The sequence below is a fragment of the Glandiceps talaboti genome, chromosome 18, assembly GCF_964340395.1.
Source record: "Glandiceps talaboti chromosome 18, keGlaTala1.1, whole genome shotgun sequence".
NCBI classification, from domain to species: Eukaryota; Metazoa; Hemichordata; class Enteropneusta; family Spengelidae; genus Glandiceps; species Glandiceps talaboti.
Genome location: NC_135566.1, coordinates 9,811,110 through 9,828,913, shown reverse-complemented (window position 1 = coordinate 9,828,913; position 17,804 = coordinate 9,811,110). Strand labels below are relative to the sequence as shown.

General features: G+C 34.7%; 2 protein-coding genes across 6 annotated transcripts in view; one reads left to right on the top strand and one right to left on the bottom strand.

Moving 5' to 3' along the window:
- The first annotated feature begins 72 nt into the window (after positions 1-72).
- LOC144449076 (transmembrane protein 120A-like) lies at positions 73-12,812 on the top strand. Of its 4 annotated transcripts, none has more exons than XM_078139499.1 (11): positions 73-204; positions 1,241-1,359; positions 1,887-2,003; positions 4,192-4,251; positions 4,619-4,714; positions 5,177-5,266; positions 5,802-5,929; positions 7,781-7,873; positions 8,605-8,669; positions 9,101-9,169; positions 9,639-12,812. In XM_078139499.1, the coding sequence occupies exons 1-11, from the start codon at positions 133-135 to the stop codon at positions 9,759-9,761; spliced, it is 1,032 nt and encodes a 343-aa protein (XP_077995625.1). In that variant the 5' UTR covers positions 73-132; the 3' UTR covers positions 9,762-12,812. The 4 variants fall into 4 exon arrangements, with proteins under 4 accessions (XP_077995625.1, XP_077995623.1, XP_077995624.1 ...); XM_078139497.1 differs by having other exon boundaries at positions 4,171-4,251; XM_078139498.1 differs by having other exon boundaries at positions 1,884-2,003.
- Positions 12,813-15,907: 3,095 nt separating this feature from the next.
- Positions 15,908-17,804, bottom strand: part of LOC144449417 (poly(A)-specific ribonuclease PNLDC1-like) — a 78,966-nt gene continuing 77,069 nt past the window's right edge. For both annotated transcript variants that reach the window (XM_078139948.1, XM_078139947.1), the window contains exons 20-21: positions 17,430-17,528; positions 15,908-16,353 (exon numbers count right to left, since the gene is read on the bottom strand). In XM_078139948.1, coding sequence (XP_077996074.1) covers positions 16,299-16,353; positions 17,430-17,528 — 154 coding nt within the window. In that variant the 3' untranslated portion in view covers positions 15,908-16,298. The remainder of the gene's footprint in view (positions 16,354-17,429; positions 17,529-17,804) is intronic.

The following is a 17,804-nucleotide window of genomic DNA, read 5'->3' as shown; positions in this document are numbered from 1 at the left end:
ATTTTATTTGTAATACGCATGCGTGCAGTTTAATTTCTCAACTCATCTGCGCATGACAACAACGATAGGAAGTAGATTGCCGAGTAACTAGTAGGCTATTTCGTCACCTTCGTGGAAGTTTCTGGCGACAAGATGAGCGTCAGCCAAGTTGCGGACTGTCTCGATGACTGGAAAAACTTAGATAAAGAGTATAATACGTTAGAAGTAAGTAAATTTGGTCGAATGTTTCCCGAGTGCGTGTGAATCGAACCTTCACGCGCTGCGCAACGATTACGTCGGTCTGGGTCTGTACAGAGAGATACAATGAAACAGAGTCATCAAGGATAATTTGTTTTCTCGACTAACCAGCATTGATTCAATTTTCAATATAACACACCTTCGATCTGTACTCGTATACATACTAATTTTTGCATCGGATAATTTTTAACCCAAAAAAGTGTATTTCCTGGAAAAATTCTTTGATGATAGTCGGTTATGTAAATATATCGTACGATGAACAGCTGCTGAGGGCAAAGAAAGATCGAAGGTCAAAGTTCGAGAACCTCAAAGAAAGTGCGTGTACCAGACTAATATAAAGCAAAACAGAGACAGAAATTATCGTTCAATGAAATATTAACTTATAAATGCCATAAAACATATTTTCCACTAAATTCGTGGGGTTTAAAAAAAATACTAAAAATTTTCAGAATATGTATTGGTTAGTGCATGGATGTACCCATGTGGGTTATACTTCCATGGTATTAGTAATTGTATTAGTCACTAATACATCCATGGTTAGTGTTGCCAGTAAAAAACTTGTCAGTATCGGAATGGCACTTCACGATTAAATTTTTAAATGTTTTAAATTATAAATGTTTCTTATCTCTCCAAATACTATGTGTCATCAACATTTACTTGCAACACTAACAGTCTGATGTATTTGATTTAGGAAATGGAGGTATGGAATTTCTCTTTTCACAAAGGTATAATGACAGAACCCATTTCAGTGCTTGTGGGGTACTTAGAGGTATTTGCACTCATGCTTGCAGTGTTTTCTGCTACACATTCACCTGCTAAATACACTCTTGAAAGTATGGCTGCAGAGAACACTGCAAACACTCATGCGAGTACCTCAAGTACTCCACACTTGCGTTTGCACATCATTGGGATGTCATGTGACTCCCCCCCCCACACACACTTCAAATTAAACAGGTACAGATTTGATAAGTTTTGATAACTATGATAATTAATATTTTTATAGATTGAGTTTGAAGAGTACAGGAAGAAACTGGATGATTTGTACATCCTTCAAGAAAAATGTATGAAAATAATCAGTCACCAGAAGAAAAGATATAGTTATTTTACGGAAACCTTCAACAAGTAAGTGTGACATTAATTATCCTTGTTTACCACAGGGCTGTAATCAAATTAACGTGCCATGTTCCAGTCATCAGAAAGATAAAAGATTTCATAGTTTTGCCACTAGGAGTGCTATTTGCAAGAGGTTCTTGGGCTGGAAATGAGGGCCTGAATTCAGTCAAGTTTTGTACTTTGTAACATAAGAAAGCAGATAGAAAGTTACTGCTCATTTTATGTGTTGGTTGCTCTATAGTAACTACCAGTAATCAAAACATGCCAAACTATTGCTAGAATTCTCCTACATACGCTGTAGACTCAATTTATTCAGTTATGTGTCTTGCCATACCATCAACCAGCCATGATGGTGAAATATTCAGCCCTCACTTTGCAAAATCTGGCAGCGCCCTCAGTGTTGCAATGCTTACCTGCTACATGGTACCAGATTGTATGCACTTATAATCATAATCATTTGTAGGCATGTCTTGAGTGTACATGTTGTTACTTGTGTCTTTACAAATCCAAACACATTCATGTCATCATTTCAGTAGTGATGAAGTAATCTTAGAAGGTGAAGATAAAGAAGCTGTAAAACAAATCCAGGAACAAATAAGTCTACGACAGAACAATTTCAAAAATATGGAAGATAACCTGCCAAGAGACAGTGGGTATGTGCAACTTAAATAATGATGTCAAATATTTGACATTTGTGTTACTTAGTATTAAAGCCCTTGAATATATACTAGTATGTGTACTTTTTCTTTTGTGTACTTTTTCTTTTGTCTTTCCATCGTATTGTGTTACATGTAAAAATTTAATGCTTCTGAAATCCAGGCACATGTATGTGTATCGGCTGTAAAATCTACCATTGATTACATTTCTGAAGAAAAATTCATCAGGTCGTTTACAAGAACCCGGTATACCGAGACACCAGTAAACAGAGAGTTTGACAAAGCCTGTTGACCTGAACAGTGGAAACATTACACCCAAGTAATTAGAACCATGTAACAAGAACTATTCATTACTGTCGATCAAATAGTTAGAAATAAATACATTTTTGCTGTTACCATTACATGTATCTGGTCATGAACAGAATTTGTAGACATTGGTAGACAACTAATTGAATTGTTTAATCAAGACACTGTGTCATACTTCCATATTTGTTATGAGGGAGGAACACATCTTTCTCAAAACTAAGAATTAGAAACATAGTTTATGTAGTTGTAGCTCACTCACAATAGTTTATATGTGTACTTCATTTTAGCATTTCTAATACTTCATATATTTCACAGGTGTTGTAGTTTTAGTTTTCATCTGCAGCTGTAATCAGTTTCTGTCAATCACATACATGAGATCACAAGATGAAGTACTTTTGTACATTAATCTGTTATCTAGATAAGGGTGAATAGTACTACATGACAAACAACACATTTTATCATTGTCTGCCATCATATTTTAAGGTTATTGTTGTATATTACCATATTTCCCGTGACACACCTGATTCCATTCTCTGGTAGTGTAACTTTTGTTATCACAAATGTGATTGACTGGTCAATCTTGTTGGTACTTCAATGACTCACAGAATATTGAAATTCAGAGAGTTTTCACGAAACCCATCACCACACACACACACACAAGCAAACTAAGATACTCTGAGATAGAGGAGTTTTCATGAAATTGATTCCACACAAAAGGCATTGAAATCCAAATATTATTTGGAGGAAACCTTCTATAATGGGTTGTCCGTAGGGCTGGAACAGAGTGTGTTTGCATTTGCATCGCAGATATGTTGATAAGTTTTGATTCTAATTTCTACCTGAGGCAGGAGTCAGACACATATTGTCATTTTATGATTTGTGTATATGTACATGTGTATTGTGTATTACTTTTGTGCTGTAAATGTTACATTAATTTCTGTATGTTTCATCTTGTGTAGAGAAAGATATCATGTGTGGTCAGTGTCACATCATCATTCAGTCAGTCTGGCCACAAACTATCATGGAATATCACACACCACCTCAAGACATCACAAGTTACATCATGGCATATGGTTGCCAAGGAAACATGTATCAAATCAAACATTGTTGTTCACAAGCAAATTCAGAAGCATTTTGTTTCATGAGGTTTGATAGACTAACTACACAACATAAAATTTGTAAAATGTCACATCAAGACAAAAAGTCATTATTTTATAAACAGAATGTAACATTCCATGCCTCCATCTCAGTAAGATAGACAAAAAGATTCGTTGTTGTGGCCACTCCACATTACAAGGAGTAACACTGAAGTAAAGCATTTTCTTCATGTGCTGCACTTATTTATAGCATTCATATTACAACAAGTAACACTGAAGTAAAGCACTTTATGTGCTACACTCATATATAGTATTCATATCAAGTGTAAAAGTATACTGTTTCAATTGGTTTTCAAGCCTAGCATGTGGCCTTTCTAGTGTGGTCGATTAGCAAATGAAACAGTATAGTTTTACAGTGATATGGATGCTATAAATGAATTATGGTACATACAGAAAATGCTTTACTTTGGTTTTATGGGTTGTACAAATGTTGTGGTTATAACATAAGCAACAGCAATATCAAGTGCCAACAACTAGGAATCATTCCATCTATGTATAAGGCTGTATATTCTAAAGATACTGTCATTAATATTTGTCCAATAAGTTAATGATCATGAAAAAACAATGTCAAGTTTCCATGGCAACTCACCAGGTGTGTAAGGTCAAAATGCTTCATGTGTATCTACCACTAGGTAAGTGAGATTGACTGACTGTTGAACCCTGGCCACGCTAAATAATCTTTCTGTTTCGTGGCACTGTAGTGCATTGTTTTTCTTTGACAGGAAACTCTTATCTGCCATACTTGGACCAATGAGTGTGTCTTTATTAAAGAAACAAGAAAGGTAATTGTATTTGTTTATTTAACAAATCGTTTCCTTGGGTATTTTTGGAAGAGAAGGTTCTGATGAACTTGTTTGTGAAAATGACAAGTTACTGAAAAATGTTATGTTTTATAAATCTATCTAACTAATCACCATATAGTCTTGCAGAAAGAACTTTGATCTCTACTTTGTGGGTTGTTGAATAAAGCTAAAGGGTGATGAGAGGGAGAGGCCGGAGAGAGGGGGAGGGAGAAAAAAAGAGAGAAGGGGAGAGAGAGGGGGAGAGGGACAGACACAGACAGAGACAAAGGGGAAGGAGGGAGAAATCACACATGGCCCAAGCTGATCTCGGGCAAATGAGTACTAAATATGTATCCTTTTTTTTCAGATTTAAATACAAAGATGAATATGAGAAGTTTAAGTTTATTTGTACAATTATCATGCTTATTTTCTCTTTTGCAAACCGTTTTATCCTAGAAGTAAGGTTAGTATTTTACTCTTTTGTTAACTTGTTGTTAACGGTAAATGTGAAGTTCATAGTACAATATATGTAGGCCAATTTGACAGCAGCATTATAACAATATGAAAATGATGTGTCCATATTACTTAATGTCTGAATTTTCTTTCTTTAACTTGGGGGTGGGGGGGGGGTGTCAGTATTAAAGCAAAATGTTGGTGTGTATTTTTGTTGTTTTGAGGGTATGAGGGATTCTCCATTACTTCACTGCAAACTGAGATTGCTGTAGTAGCCTATGTAAATGTTGATTTTTGGAAAAGCTTTTGAATGACATGTTGTTGAAACTCAAGATCAGGGTTTTCATGCCAACAAAATTATGCAAATGCAAAAATCCAAGATCACACAAGAGGCTGTGGATGCTGCTTCCATTGCTTCAAGCTCACTATCAATGGTGTAATGTAACCACATCAATCCTTGTATCTCATATAGGTTTTCAGATGCCTTATACCATTTTCTTTTGTTATGGTATTACTGTACTGTTACAATCAGAGAAACCATCCTACGACACAACGGCTCTCGGTAAGTTGTGTCTTTGTACAATTCCAATTTGACAAAGTCTAACCGACAACTGAAAAGAGTCCTCTAGAGTTTACCTTGTATCATGAAAGTGCAAGATTCTATCCCAACTATTAATGATAGAGTTGGTCAGGAATGAATATAATCTTGGACAAGTATATGTAATATGCAGAAGTATTCAAATTTACATGTACTTTCAGGGTTTTGTGTGTGCCAGCCAGCACTGATTAGTATTAAAAAAAGAACTTCAAAACAGTCCGATGGTCAACACTATGAAATTGGCAACTTTTACAGAATGATATAAGAAGTTCATTGAATAATAGTTACATGGATATTAATGATCATAAATTGTGGGGGAGCGTCCTCAGTTCCTGCATTTTCAACTACTTGCATTCAAACAGAGGACTTACTTCCCCATGGATAGTAAGAGATGAAATAGTAAGAAATGTAAGTTTTCAGAATTGTTAGATATTAATGATATGTTAGATAAACAGTCATATTATTACTTCCTTCATCTCTCTCACTCCTTCCTTTACAGAATCCGAGGTTGGTGGGTGTTTCACCACTACATATCATGTGTATTATCTGGAGTACTTCTTATTTGGCCTGATGGACACGTTTATCAGTTATTTAGGAACCAATTCATGACATTCTCACTGTACTTGAGTAAGTATATTTCTGTTTGTTTGTTTGTTTGTTTGTGTGTGTGTGTTTGTTTGTTTGTTTGTTTGTTTGTTTGTATAGAGTATAGAGTAAGACAAATGTGAAATAAAAGGTCATAAGTGTTTACTACAAAGAGAGTTTTAGAAAAGACAGTACAAAACATGCAAGGATCCCACAATAATATGAACAGTAATGGTAAGGATTGTACAGTGTTCTTGTTACTGTATACAGATAGTAAGTTTGTAAAATCTACCTGGTTTCTACAATCATTTATCACATAATTTGTTCAAGAATTGTGAAATCCAAGTAATACTAGTAATAGAATTTTTTTTCTCCAAATTTTAACAAAACTGTAAGATCAAGGTAGTAGTGTTAAAACACTGACTATACAAGCCCTTTAGTGTAAATGTAATTTCACAGGATTTCCAAACTTGATCACTTCTTCTCTTAAGTTGTTTGTTACATTTCCAAACCTTCTCTCCTATTGGACATTGCCATATTCTGGAAACAGTGTTTACAACAGGTAATGTACTAACACAGATTTTATCAGTGTTTTCACTAAGGGGTTTGGAACCTCGGTAACATAGAGATAAATCTTTCATAGATTTCTGTACCCAGTACGATAATTTGGGTAAGGAAATCTGTTAAAACACCAATTGGGAACACAGGTAGATTTTACTGACTTGCCAACCTTAACAAAAACACTGTTAATAGGGAACTTGCAAACCCACCATGTTGAATGTTGCATCATGGGAAATGTGATAATAAATACTAATCAAATAGTATTGTAAACAATAATGTTACATTGTTTGTAACCACAAATAATCAATTCATAGTTACCCTGACAATTGTGGGAGGTTAATTTTATCAATAGCTCCAGATTAGGTATTACGATAACCACAGATAATCTCATAGTCCTTTGCATCTGAGCATGCTCAGTCTGGATTGCAAGTTCCCTATTCAGTCAAAAGTAAAAATGAAAACCCCCCAGCTTATCGAGGGTTTTGACTGAACAAGGGTTTAATAGCTAATGCATGTATTGTGAGTCTCACTGTCTGTGTGTGAAGGCCATTGGAATATCATTGACTGGAAATGCAGTGAAAGTGTTATATCAAACTTCTGGCTAATGTTATTTCTGTGGTCTTCACATACTTACAGTGAGATTCACAATAGCTTAGTGATGTTTGCACATCAATAACACCCCAACCAGTGTATGTAATGGTACAGTGCAGACTTGTGTAGTCTTGTGTAAAGTCCCAGTAGCTGCAACTTAGACAATATTTCCATATTATTGTTGTTCATATTTTCAATTCGTTTGTGTTAGTGTACTTGTATATGCAAACCCAGTAATCTAACTCTATCAGCACCCCACATATTATAATCCCAGATACTTACAATCTGTTGACAAACAAACCATTTGGTCAGTACTTGATACATAAATGTTTACATACTGACATCAAGCCAGAGGACATCCTTCCAGTGTGTGCCATTGAAAACAGCATTATTTCTTGTGGGTCACTATGATAAAATCTATATGAGTTGATACATATAACGTGTAGTAAGGGATAGGAAAAAATTAAAGTTTGGTGTTTCACAAGACATTGCCCTGTGTTAGTGACACCCTCCACCCCCTCTTACTTGCACTCTGATATTACACATTTCCAAATGCAACATGCATGTTGTAGATTAACGTTCACATGTTTTATACACATGTTGTAAATTAGTGTTTGCATGTTTTTATCTTTCTCCTGTAATGAGTCAGTCTTGCAAGTGTCTGTATAAATATACTAGTAATAGTAGTATGCATATGACAAACAGCTAATTCAGTGATGTCATGCCTGTATTCTTTGGTAGGTGTTGTTCAAGTGTTACAATATTATTATCAAAGAGGATGTCTTTATAGACTTCGAGCTCTGGGTGAAAGAGGAAATATGGACATTACTGTAGGTGAGTACATTTGTAGTGTTATACATGTCATAGTACCGATACATACAATGATACAGTAAACTGTCGTTTACCAGATTTGTTCAGTTTTATCAACCTGTAATTGTAAGTTATAAGTGGTCATCTGATATCTATGTCTGGGTGAAGAGCTTTCTTCTGTTGACAAATATGATTCATCATGTTGTGATCACTCAGTTCTCATAAATATACCAACCACCATATTGATGTTAGGGTTCACTTGAATGAAAAAGTATTTTGTAAATCATGTTTAGAGATAAGAGTTTTGTTGGAATGTCTCTAGATACTGGTACTGGCTAGTTTTTCATAAAGTTGGATCCAAAGGTGTGTGTGCATGTGGAATGAATGACTCTTATGGTTTAAACTTCATAATGCATTGACATGTCTGTCTGACTGTCTGTCTATTAATTAGAAATGACTAGGATGACTGAGTTTGGTCCATCTCATTTCAAATAGTTGAGTTATGTTCATTTTAATACAGGCAGTTCTCTGCGAACTTCAGAAAGCAAAAAAAGGATGGGGTGGTGAGATATCTCAATCACTCCTCTCCTACTATTGTAGTATTACTTAACTTTATGCCATGGAGTAATTGCCATTATAAGTTACAAACATTGTGATTGGATTACTGCAACTATGTCAGCAATATAAAATGTTATAGTTTTCAAATACTGTCTAAATTTGTGTCTAAAACTGACAGAAATTGTTATTCTTTTCAGAGGGTTTCCAAACCTGGATGTGGAGAGGACTGACATTCCTTCTACCATTCTTGTTCTTTGGACATGTAAGTCTCAGTCAGTCATGTTATTTTAACTCTACCACTGTCATAATCACTTCAAATTGGTATTGTGAACACTCCCCAATCAGTGTGTAACCTCTGACCTTAATTTATTTGCATAAAACTGATCTTGCTTGGTTGTAAAACTTTTGAAATGTTATTTCTCATAGTACATAGTACTTTAAATTTACTCCGGATTGCAGATGATACATCGTATTGTTTAGCTCTATCAGCCTTCTTAACAATGGGTGCTGGCTGATAGCTTGGTACGAATGTCTGTATCTTACAGACCACACAGATAGAAGCCTGATGTGATTTCAACAATAAGACATCTCTTACAGTCTACCTTAGCAGGCTATGCTGTTGAACTGTTGTGAGATTTCAGAACTGTATGTCTCAGTTCTCAAGGTTACTACCCTCGTATTTTCTCTTTTCAGTTCTTCCAGTTCTACAATGCATACACTCTGTATAGGTTATCATATCATGAAGATTGTCATGAGTGGCAGGTACGTACGTCAACACATGGTTTATTCTTAAGTTTCACCTCAAATGACATTAACTTCTACAAAGCCCCATCTTGTGATCCAAACGCACAAACATTTAAACACCAATATTAAATTGGGAGTAAAATTTGGATGCAACACTTTTGGCACAGAGCTGGTGAAAATGTTTGATTCTGAACAAAAGAATAATCCTATGTAATCCCTACAGGTTTACTGATAAGAGAGTAGTAATCCAAGACCTTGGGATTCAAACATTGGAATTTAAGTTTTGTTTCTTGGTAACCATTCCAAAAACAGTGAATGAAAGTCGTAAAATTAGTTTAAAGTTGAGAATGAAAAAGCCAATGTAGTATCATTATTGCCGAATGAAAAGATCAAAATAAAATTTTTTGATATCAAAACACATCTACTCATATCATACTGTGTTAAATATTTTCTAACATTGAAATCTGTATTTTTTTCCTTTATACAGGTACCTGCATCAGGGTTGATTTTCTTTGTCCTCTTCATAGGCAACTTCAGCACAACTGTACACGTTGTCCTACAGAAGATCAAACAGCATACTCCAAAACAAAAAGCCAACAAGAAACTGTAGGAAGAATATTTTTTGTACAGAGAGGAAAAATTACTCAGAATGCCAAAAGTGATAAAAGTATAAAAAAAATCATATATCTGTTTAGTTGTGTAGAGTGCGGTTAAGATTGGTCGAATTTTGTTCCAATCTCATTTCAGAAGGTCCTGTTTCTAAATTAAGTTTACGCATCTGCCTCATTGCTGGATTGAAAATTATTCTTTACCCCATTACTATACCATTATATCAAACCTTTTCAGGTTATTTTAAGACAGACATTTCCAAAATATTCACAATTTCATACTCAGTGTTAATCATATTTTCACCAATTGAAAAACAATAATTTTTGGGTCCAATTTTACCTAGACTGTAAGATATGTTGTGACGTTTCGACCTCACCGGCCTCCTCTCACATCCTCTGTGTTAGGGGTTGGCCGATGTGTGAGGGCGCCCCGTCATGGCATACCTTACAGACTAAATTTTTCCCAAATATTGACTGTTGCATGTCAGACTATTCAGTGACGTTCATATTTTCACAGAGAGAGAGAATACTTTTCTATATTTATCTGTCCTCAGTTGAAGTATAAGAGTTTGTTGTGTGAGTGTCAGTAAATCGTATATATCTGCGATATAAGTACAAAAAACCCCAGCTTGATTCTTGACTCATTTCACAACTCAGCAAGTTTTTTCAATGAGTTAACCATGTTGTAGCAATCTATTAGGAAATTGAATGAGTTGTTTACAAAAACCTTTTCACAACATGCCCGCCCCCAACTGCCAGGTAATACATGTAGGCTTATTCTTGTACCAGATACTCAACTCTGAACTTTGAACCCCATGAACACCTCCATTGTTGACATTTGTAGTAACCATGGTAACAATACAACTTGTCAAAATTATTTCTTTAAACCCAATCATAGTTCAATATTTTATTCATTATTTGTAACATGCATATACCTCTGTTTAGTTTTGAAACCACGATGAATGCTTTGATATATCGGGGTTATGTTTCAACAATTTACAGCCAAAATATAGATGTATGTGTTTATGCTTGCCAGTTCTCTTCAGCAAGATTAGGGGAAAAAGTAGTTATACATATCACAATATATACAAATCCTTTAAAAGTACAACTGAAGTATTCAAATTATATGTAAATGAAGCATATTTAAATTATATGTAAATGAGACATATTTAGATGAGGAGGTTCAGTGAGATGAATATTCATACATTTGAATAAAATCCTGCCATATGTGACAAAATGCAAAATAAGGCTCAACACCTTCAATTACTTTTTTTGAGATGTTTTTGATTTAAGTGAAAATATACAGCAATGTGTTAATATATAGGTATATTCCTTTCTTTTTTATAGGTTTAGGTGTTATTTCCATATAAGGCAATGTCTTTGTATTTCCTTTATTCATTGGCTATAAGTTAATACCATATAAGGTAGCATCTGAATGCATCCTATTTTGGTGATGTTTTGATACCATATAAGGTAACATCATGTACTTTTTTTATTTTAGTGACAATTTTATGCCATATAAGGTAATATCGCCTTTTCATTGGTGGTCATTATTGCCATATAAGGTATCACTTATTAGTATGTACTATTCTTTTTTTTTTGGTATAAGGTAATCTTTTGAGCACTAAATGACATGGCTGTGACATTACAGCATTTTGTAAATGTATATACATTGTTATTTGTAATTATTCATTGGAACTAAAACTGGTTGTTATTTTTGATGTGCTAATAAAACTGTAAAGTGAAGGCTACAGACTCATTGAAAGAAGTTAGTTATTGATTAAATTTTACACGTAGGGTTTAGTTTTAAAGATTTCATAAATTTGTCATTCATATATATGCTCCCACAGTATAGCTATGAATTCTCAAATCACATATTCCTATGTTCAGACATGCTAATCTTTTGTAGTGCCATAAAGTTCAACAAATTTCTGTTTTTTAAAACTTTTTACACAATATGCTTTGCCACAATATGTACTGAGTATGCTACTTCAAAGGCTACAGCACTTTATGTTTGGATACACATAGGCTTACACTGTAAGGTATGTCACACTGCCCTCTATGGTCTAATCTTACACAGGGTTGGCTAATGCATGAAGGCACCCTGACATAACATACCTCACAGCCTACTGTAGGCTATGCATAACTTGGTTTATGCATAGGCAGTTAACCACTGTCTATGGTTTATGTAAGTTATAAATACTTTGTTTATTGGTTAAGTAAGTTATACATATTGTATGTAAAATACAGTCACAGTGATCAAAGGGGAATGCCATTCCAGTTAATAAAGACATTTTTGTAAATTTGGGGTTCTTGAGAGTTTTGTAATTTGATATCACTTACATTACATTACACGTGATTGCTGAGAAACACGGATTTGAAACTTGTCCCTCGTTCACTACTGACTCCCATGAGACCTACTCAGAACGATGAATTAGGAATAACTTTCAAGTCAGTTTTTCTGTTGGCAATTGCATGAAATATAAGTGATATCAAATCATGGAATGATTCTCCAGAATCCAGTTTACTGAAATGTCGTTATTTCCTGCAGTGGTGTTCCCCTTCTGCAAAACTGGGAAATCACAGCAGCAACGCAACGTCGATGGAGTAATAGATCAATTTTTTCTGGATATCTGGCATATTTTGCATTTCTATATGAAAACAATATTATAATAATCTGTTTATGGTCACCACATCCATACCACCATACATGTAAACTCATACGGTGTATTTTCAGTGTCACACAGCAAAAATTTATTGATAGATCAAGAATCAGTGTTACCATTTGTGTTGTACTTTCAAATTATACAAGAATGTTTAATTAATTTGAATATTTCATGATACTTTGAATTACTCAATTTATTGGTTTTTACTAGTGAATAAGGTCAGAGGTCACTGGATTGCTAGTTTTGTCTGCCATGCTGAAATCAAAGAGTTATAAGTAACATGTAAAATAATTCAATAAATAACATTCAGTGATGGCTATCAGGGTAAATCTATGTATGGAGAAATTTTTTTGATGGCAATAAAAAAGTCAAGTATGTGTAGTACATTGTTATTGCAGTTTGTTGGATATTTAGTTTTAAATAATTATAAAGAGACTGCTATTTATCAAAGGTTTTCTGGAAGTCTTCTGATTAATAATGAGAGAGAGAGAGAGAGAGAGAGAGAGAGAGAGAGAGAGAGAGAGAGAGAGAGAGAGAGAGAGAGAGAGAGAGAATGAGAATGGGAATGAGAGAATACATGCTTGAAGTATGGGTAAGATACATCAAGTTGGATGTGTGTGATGGTGCTATATATGCCATTACAAGTTTTCAAAGAGCTGCAGTGTGAGGGCGCTATACATTATCGCAAGATTGCACTCACAGGCGCTAGACATTATCTCAGGATTGTCTACAATGAAAGTTATGTTGGAAATGCTTAAATAGATGTAAGGTGCTATACATTATTACAATAAATGTTGTGTGAGAGTGCTCTACATCACTTTAGGAACAAATTGAAATTATGTGTGAGGGCATGTGTCTATCATTGTAAAATTATTTGAAATTCTGTGCACAGGCATTATACTTGCTAGGAATATCTTACTCGAGTACACTGCAATGTCACTGGAGTGATTCAACAGTACAGTGTTGCTAGTCTCAGCTACTCAAAATTGCCACTGGGGGCTCACTCCTTCCAGCCACCTGTACCCAGCAGAGTCCGAGTAAATGCTATGTAACTATACAAAACCTTTTACATGTATTTACCCAACTTAACCCAACCTTTACCACACCTGTCACTATCCAAGGGTAGTACGAGACGATGTACCACTTTAGACGGTCTACAGCCCCATGGGGAGATATCACATTGGATAAATTAAGTCAAATGTGGAACTTAAATTTTGTCGGATGTTCACATTTACATAGCATATCATGGGGTTCAGACTTAGTTACCGGCAGTTATGTTTATGAATACACACTAAACAAAAAAAAAAGCAATTAGATAATAATCAAAAAACAACAACATATGAATACTGACAAATATGAATCTATATGTGAAATGGTGACTGGACAGGGGTATGTCAAAAGTGACCATTTTACATATACAAAGTGGGCAACATTTGTAATTCTTGTTGCATAGAAACAATTTGATTTGTATTTATTCTGTTCATGTTTTTTCTGTATTTACATGTTGTTGTTTGTTTGTTTATTTATTTATTTGTTTGTTTGTTTGTTTTTTGTAAATATAACTATCTAAGTATCATGAGTCCCCTGCAAGCCTACTCACAAGCTTTACCCTGGGTGGAAAGATGTAGTCAAAAGAGACTTTTTATACACATGGATATCATAGAAATCAGACCAATAAATTCTTAAATTGTCTGAAGATTAACTACATGACACTTTTATCAAGAGTTGTTATCTTGTGATTTCAGTCGTGGTCAGGTTGTGTTGTGTGTAAAGATACTACGCAATCACAGCAAAGACCCAATAGTATCATACATCAACAAATCTGATAGTCAAGCACTGTTAACTAATATCACATTTGAAGTGTGGATTTCCACCCCATGAGAAACAAAAGCTGAGACAATATAGATATAAGGAGATCTGTGACACACTGACTGATTGTGGTGGCTTACAAGTATAATGTACACAAAATGTTTCTAATTTGTAGGCAAACATAGAGGGGGTAGTGAGTATATTAATTTTGTAAAGTGTGATTCATGTCTTGGTAATGAGACAACATCCTGACACCTTTCAGCTGCTGGGTTTTTTTGTGGCTTACAAGTATAATGTATACATGTTGTTTCTAATTTGTAGGCAAACATAGAGGGGGTTGTGAGTATATTAATTTTTAAAGTGTCATTCATGTATTGGTAATTATACGACATCCTGACACCTTTCAGCTGCTGTTTTAACATCAGAAAAAATTATCATAAAAATTTGTTGTCACTTTGTTCGAGGAAACTCCAACCAATTCTCAGCTAAAATCATGAAAAAAAATGGAGTCAGTGTAGAAATTTTGGAAATAGAGGTTAAAATGATATGAAAATTATGTATTTTGAATAGAATCCAATATGGCCACGGAATATCAGTTTTGAAAAGGTAAAAGAAATTTTGGGTTTACTGTATTTTTTTCAAGGAAGTTGCCAATCTTTTATTCCCCATTGAGTTAACAAAGTATTTGGTGGCCATATTGGATTCTAAGGCCATATTGGATTCTACGGCCATATTGGATTCCGAAATGACTTAATTTTGATAACATTTTGACCTCTAGTTCAAATTTGTATGGTGACCCCTTGATTTTCTTTCTTGATTTGAACTGAGAATGTGTTTGAACGAAGTAACAGCTAACATCAAACCTACTCCTAGTGGTATTACCTGGAGTATCATTTTGTTTGATAAAACAACCAACAATATATTCACTGACAATTGTGAAAATACCAATGATTACTAGACATTGTACATGTCAATTACAGGTCTATTTTATCTATCATGATTCATTGGAGCACTGGATTTGGGTGCGAATCCAAAAATCAATTTGATTGAATATATTGCACCATACTCTGTGTACTGCTACACAAATACATTTATCCACAGGTGACTCAATACTGTGCAGCGGGTACAATAATATCATAACTATAAGCAAAGCCCATAAGCTCGCGCAGGGTAGATTCATTTGTGACCAGCTCCCTCACGATGATATTGTAGATAGCGCCCTCCGCATGGAGACTGCGCAAAGTATATAGAACGCACATGCGTAGTCATTGCGCCGCAATGCATCCGTGGGTAAAACCACCCAAAAAACATCACATAGTATATAGAACGTGCATGCATAGTCATTGCACCACAATGCATCCTTGGGTAAAACCACCCAAAAAACATCACATAGTAAATAGGACACGCGTGCGTACTAGTCCTTGAGCCACTACGCGGGCTGCTGCACGAGCTATTACAATTAAGTTATTATATGATCTAACAAAACAGTTTCAGCTATTGCAGCTTTACGATTTTTATTTCCAAGGCACTTTGATTTAACACACATAATAACATGAAAGTGAATATAACAAAATATTTTAATGATATTCTTAAAAAATTATAAACTGTATTAAAAGTCAATAAAAAGTCCTTTTTTTGTAATTATTAAAATTAACACAATATTGTAAATCCAGGTAAAATCAAAACCCTTTATTTTAGTTGACTATTGGCAGGTTAAACACATTTATAAATTAAAAAAATGTTTGATTTGACACTTAAAAATATATTTTGTGAGGTAAAAACATCTTCCTTATTTGTAGGTACTCCAGATACTTCTGTTTTTTCTCACTTGAAAATAATTGCTGACGTAGACATTTCTTTTGCTTTCCCATACTCTGAAAGATCCAGCCCTAATTGTCCATTTATGTAAACCACTGATCACTACTCCAGAGAGAGTGCATTATATAAGTGGAAAGAACACATGGATCTTTCAGGCTAGCTTTGGCACCAAGTTATAAAATGATTTTTAGTGAGGATGAAATTGTCTATTCATTATCACCATGGTAGGAAGGTTTGCTCTGACAATCAACTTGACACAAATGTCCATATACATACACTAACAGTCACGGCTAGACCACTCCTGTAAGATAATAGGAAAGAATTCTCAGTACTTGTGATATCATTTTACCTCATGCTAGGGAGTCAAATTAGAACAAGAAGGTCGACTGATTCTCAGTACCTGTAATAGCATTTTACCTCATGCTAGAGGGTCAAAATAGAACCAGAAGGTCGACTGATTCTTAGTACCTGTGATAACATTTTACCTCATGCTAGAGAGTCAAATTAGAACAAGAAGGTTGACTTATTCTCAGTACCTGTATAGCATTTCATCTCATGCCAAATTAGAACAAGAAGGTTGACTTATTCTCAATACCTGTAATATCATTTTACCTTATGCTAGAGAGTCAATACAGAACAAGAAGGTCGACTGATTCTCACAAGTGCCTATAGAAGCATGTGGAGTGGAAGTTAGGGTGTCAACCAAGAAATCGAATGTTGGTTATTTTTATGATGCGCCTAGGCAGTAATATTCTATTTCTGGTACCAAGAATTTAAACAATGTTAGTATATCCTAATTGGGTCAAGAAGCAAGTACTGTCATCGTAGGAACAATATCATATGCTTACTAGACACTTTTTTTGTTCAGGGGGGTTACGAGATAAAAGTCTACCGGAGTTGTCAAGGTATTTTACCGAGGATTCCCCACAAAAAGTATGGTTCTGATCAATGCAACTATAATACCAAATTACCGTTCACTAGCTCTGTTTGATACAATCCTGCAAAAACCAATAAGAAACTGCACAGTTTACACTTTAAGATAACAAGATTGTAATTTCTTGCTGCATTTAGTCTGAATGGCTTACACCATTTAAATTAAACATACTGTACCTGGACGCAGACACATTCGCGCCAATATTTTGATGTCTGCATGGTTGAAGTTAGTTCATTTCATTTAGACAAAATGTAGCAAGAAACTGAGTGTATTCAATCAATCTCATTATGATCTTAAAGTTTAAAACGTGCATGCAGTTTCTTATTGGTTTTTGCATAGTTGTATCAAACAGAGCTAGTGAATGATAACTTGTAATGAGCTGTAGAAATGCTTGAGTACAGATTATGTGGGAATGAAATAATATTATATAATGTTCACCTTACCATAAGAGTATGCGTACTCCTTGTGAATGTTGAAATGTGTTGTATTTAGCCACTCGGATTGCTTTGTGTCTATGGAAAGCTTTCAACATATCTTTGGCACTGTTCAAAACATAAAGAAAAGAGATAAAATGGAAAATTACGACATGTGAAATTTATGTGTAACTTAAGAGATTTTAAAAAACTTTTCAGGGAAACTGAAGGAAACAGACTTGCTTTACTTTGTCTGAAAGACAGATGTGCATATAAAATAATATGCCTCCAACAACAAAAACATAGCTTTGATAAATGCTTTATATAACATTAGAAATTAACCGATCACCCTGAGCACTGTAGCCACGCCCACCTTAGTTACCATTGTTACAACAACAACTTCGC

What these genes read in the sequence shown, in the direction of transcription:
- LOC144449076 (XM_078139496.1), top strand. Translation starts at nt 133, where the DNA reads ATGAGCGTCAGCCAAGTTGCGGACTGTCTCGATGACTGGAAAAACTTA. An exon ending in CTACGACACAACGGCTCTCG is followed by an intron (nt 5,267 to 5,801) that starts GTAAGTTGTGTC and finishes CTTCCTTTACAG; the next exon opens with AATCCGAGGTTGGTGGGTGT. An exon ending in AAATATGGACATTACTGTAG is followed by an intron (nt 7,874 to 8,604) that starts GTGAGTACATTT and finishes TATTCTTTTCAG; the next exon opens with AGGGTTTCCAAACCTGGATG.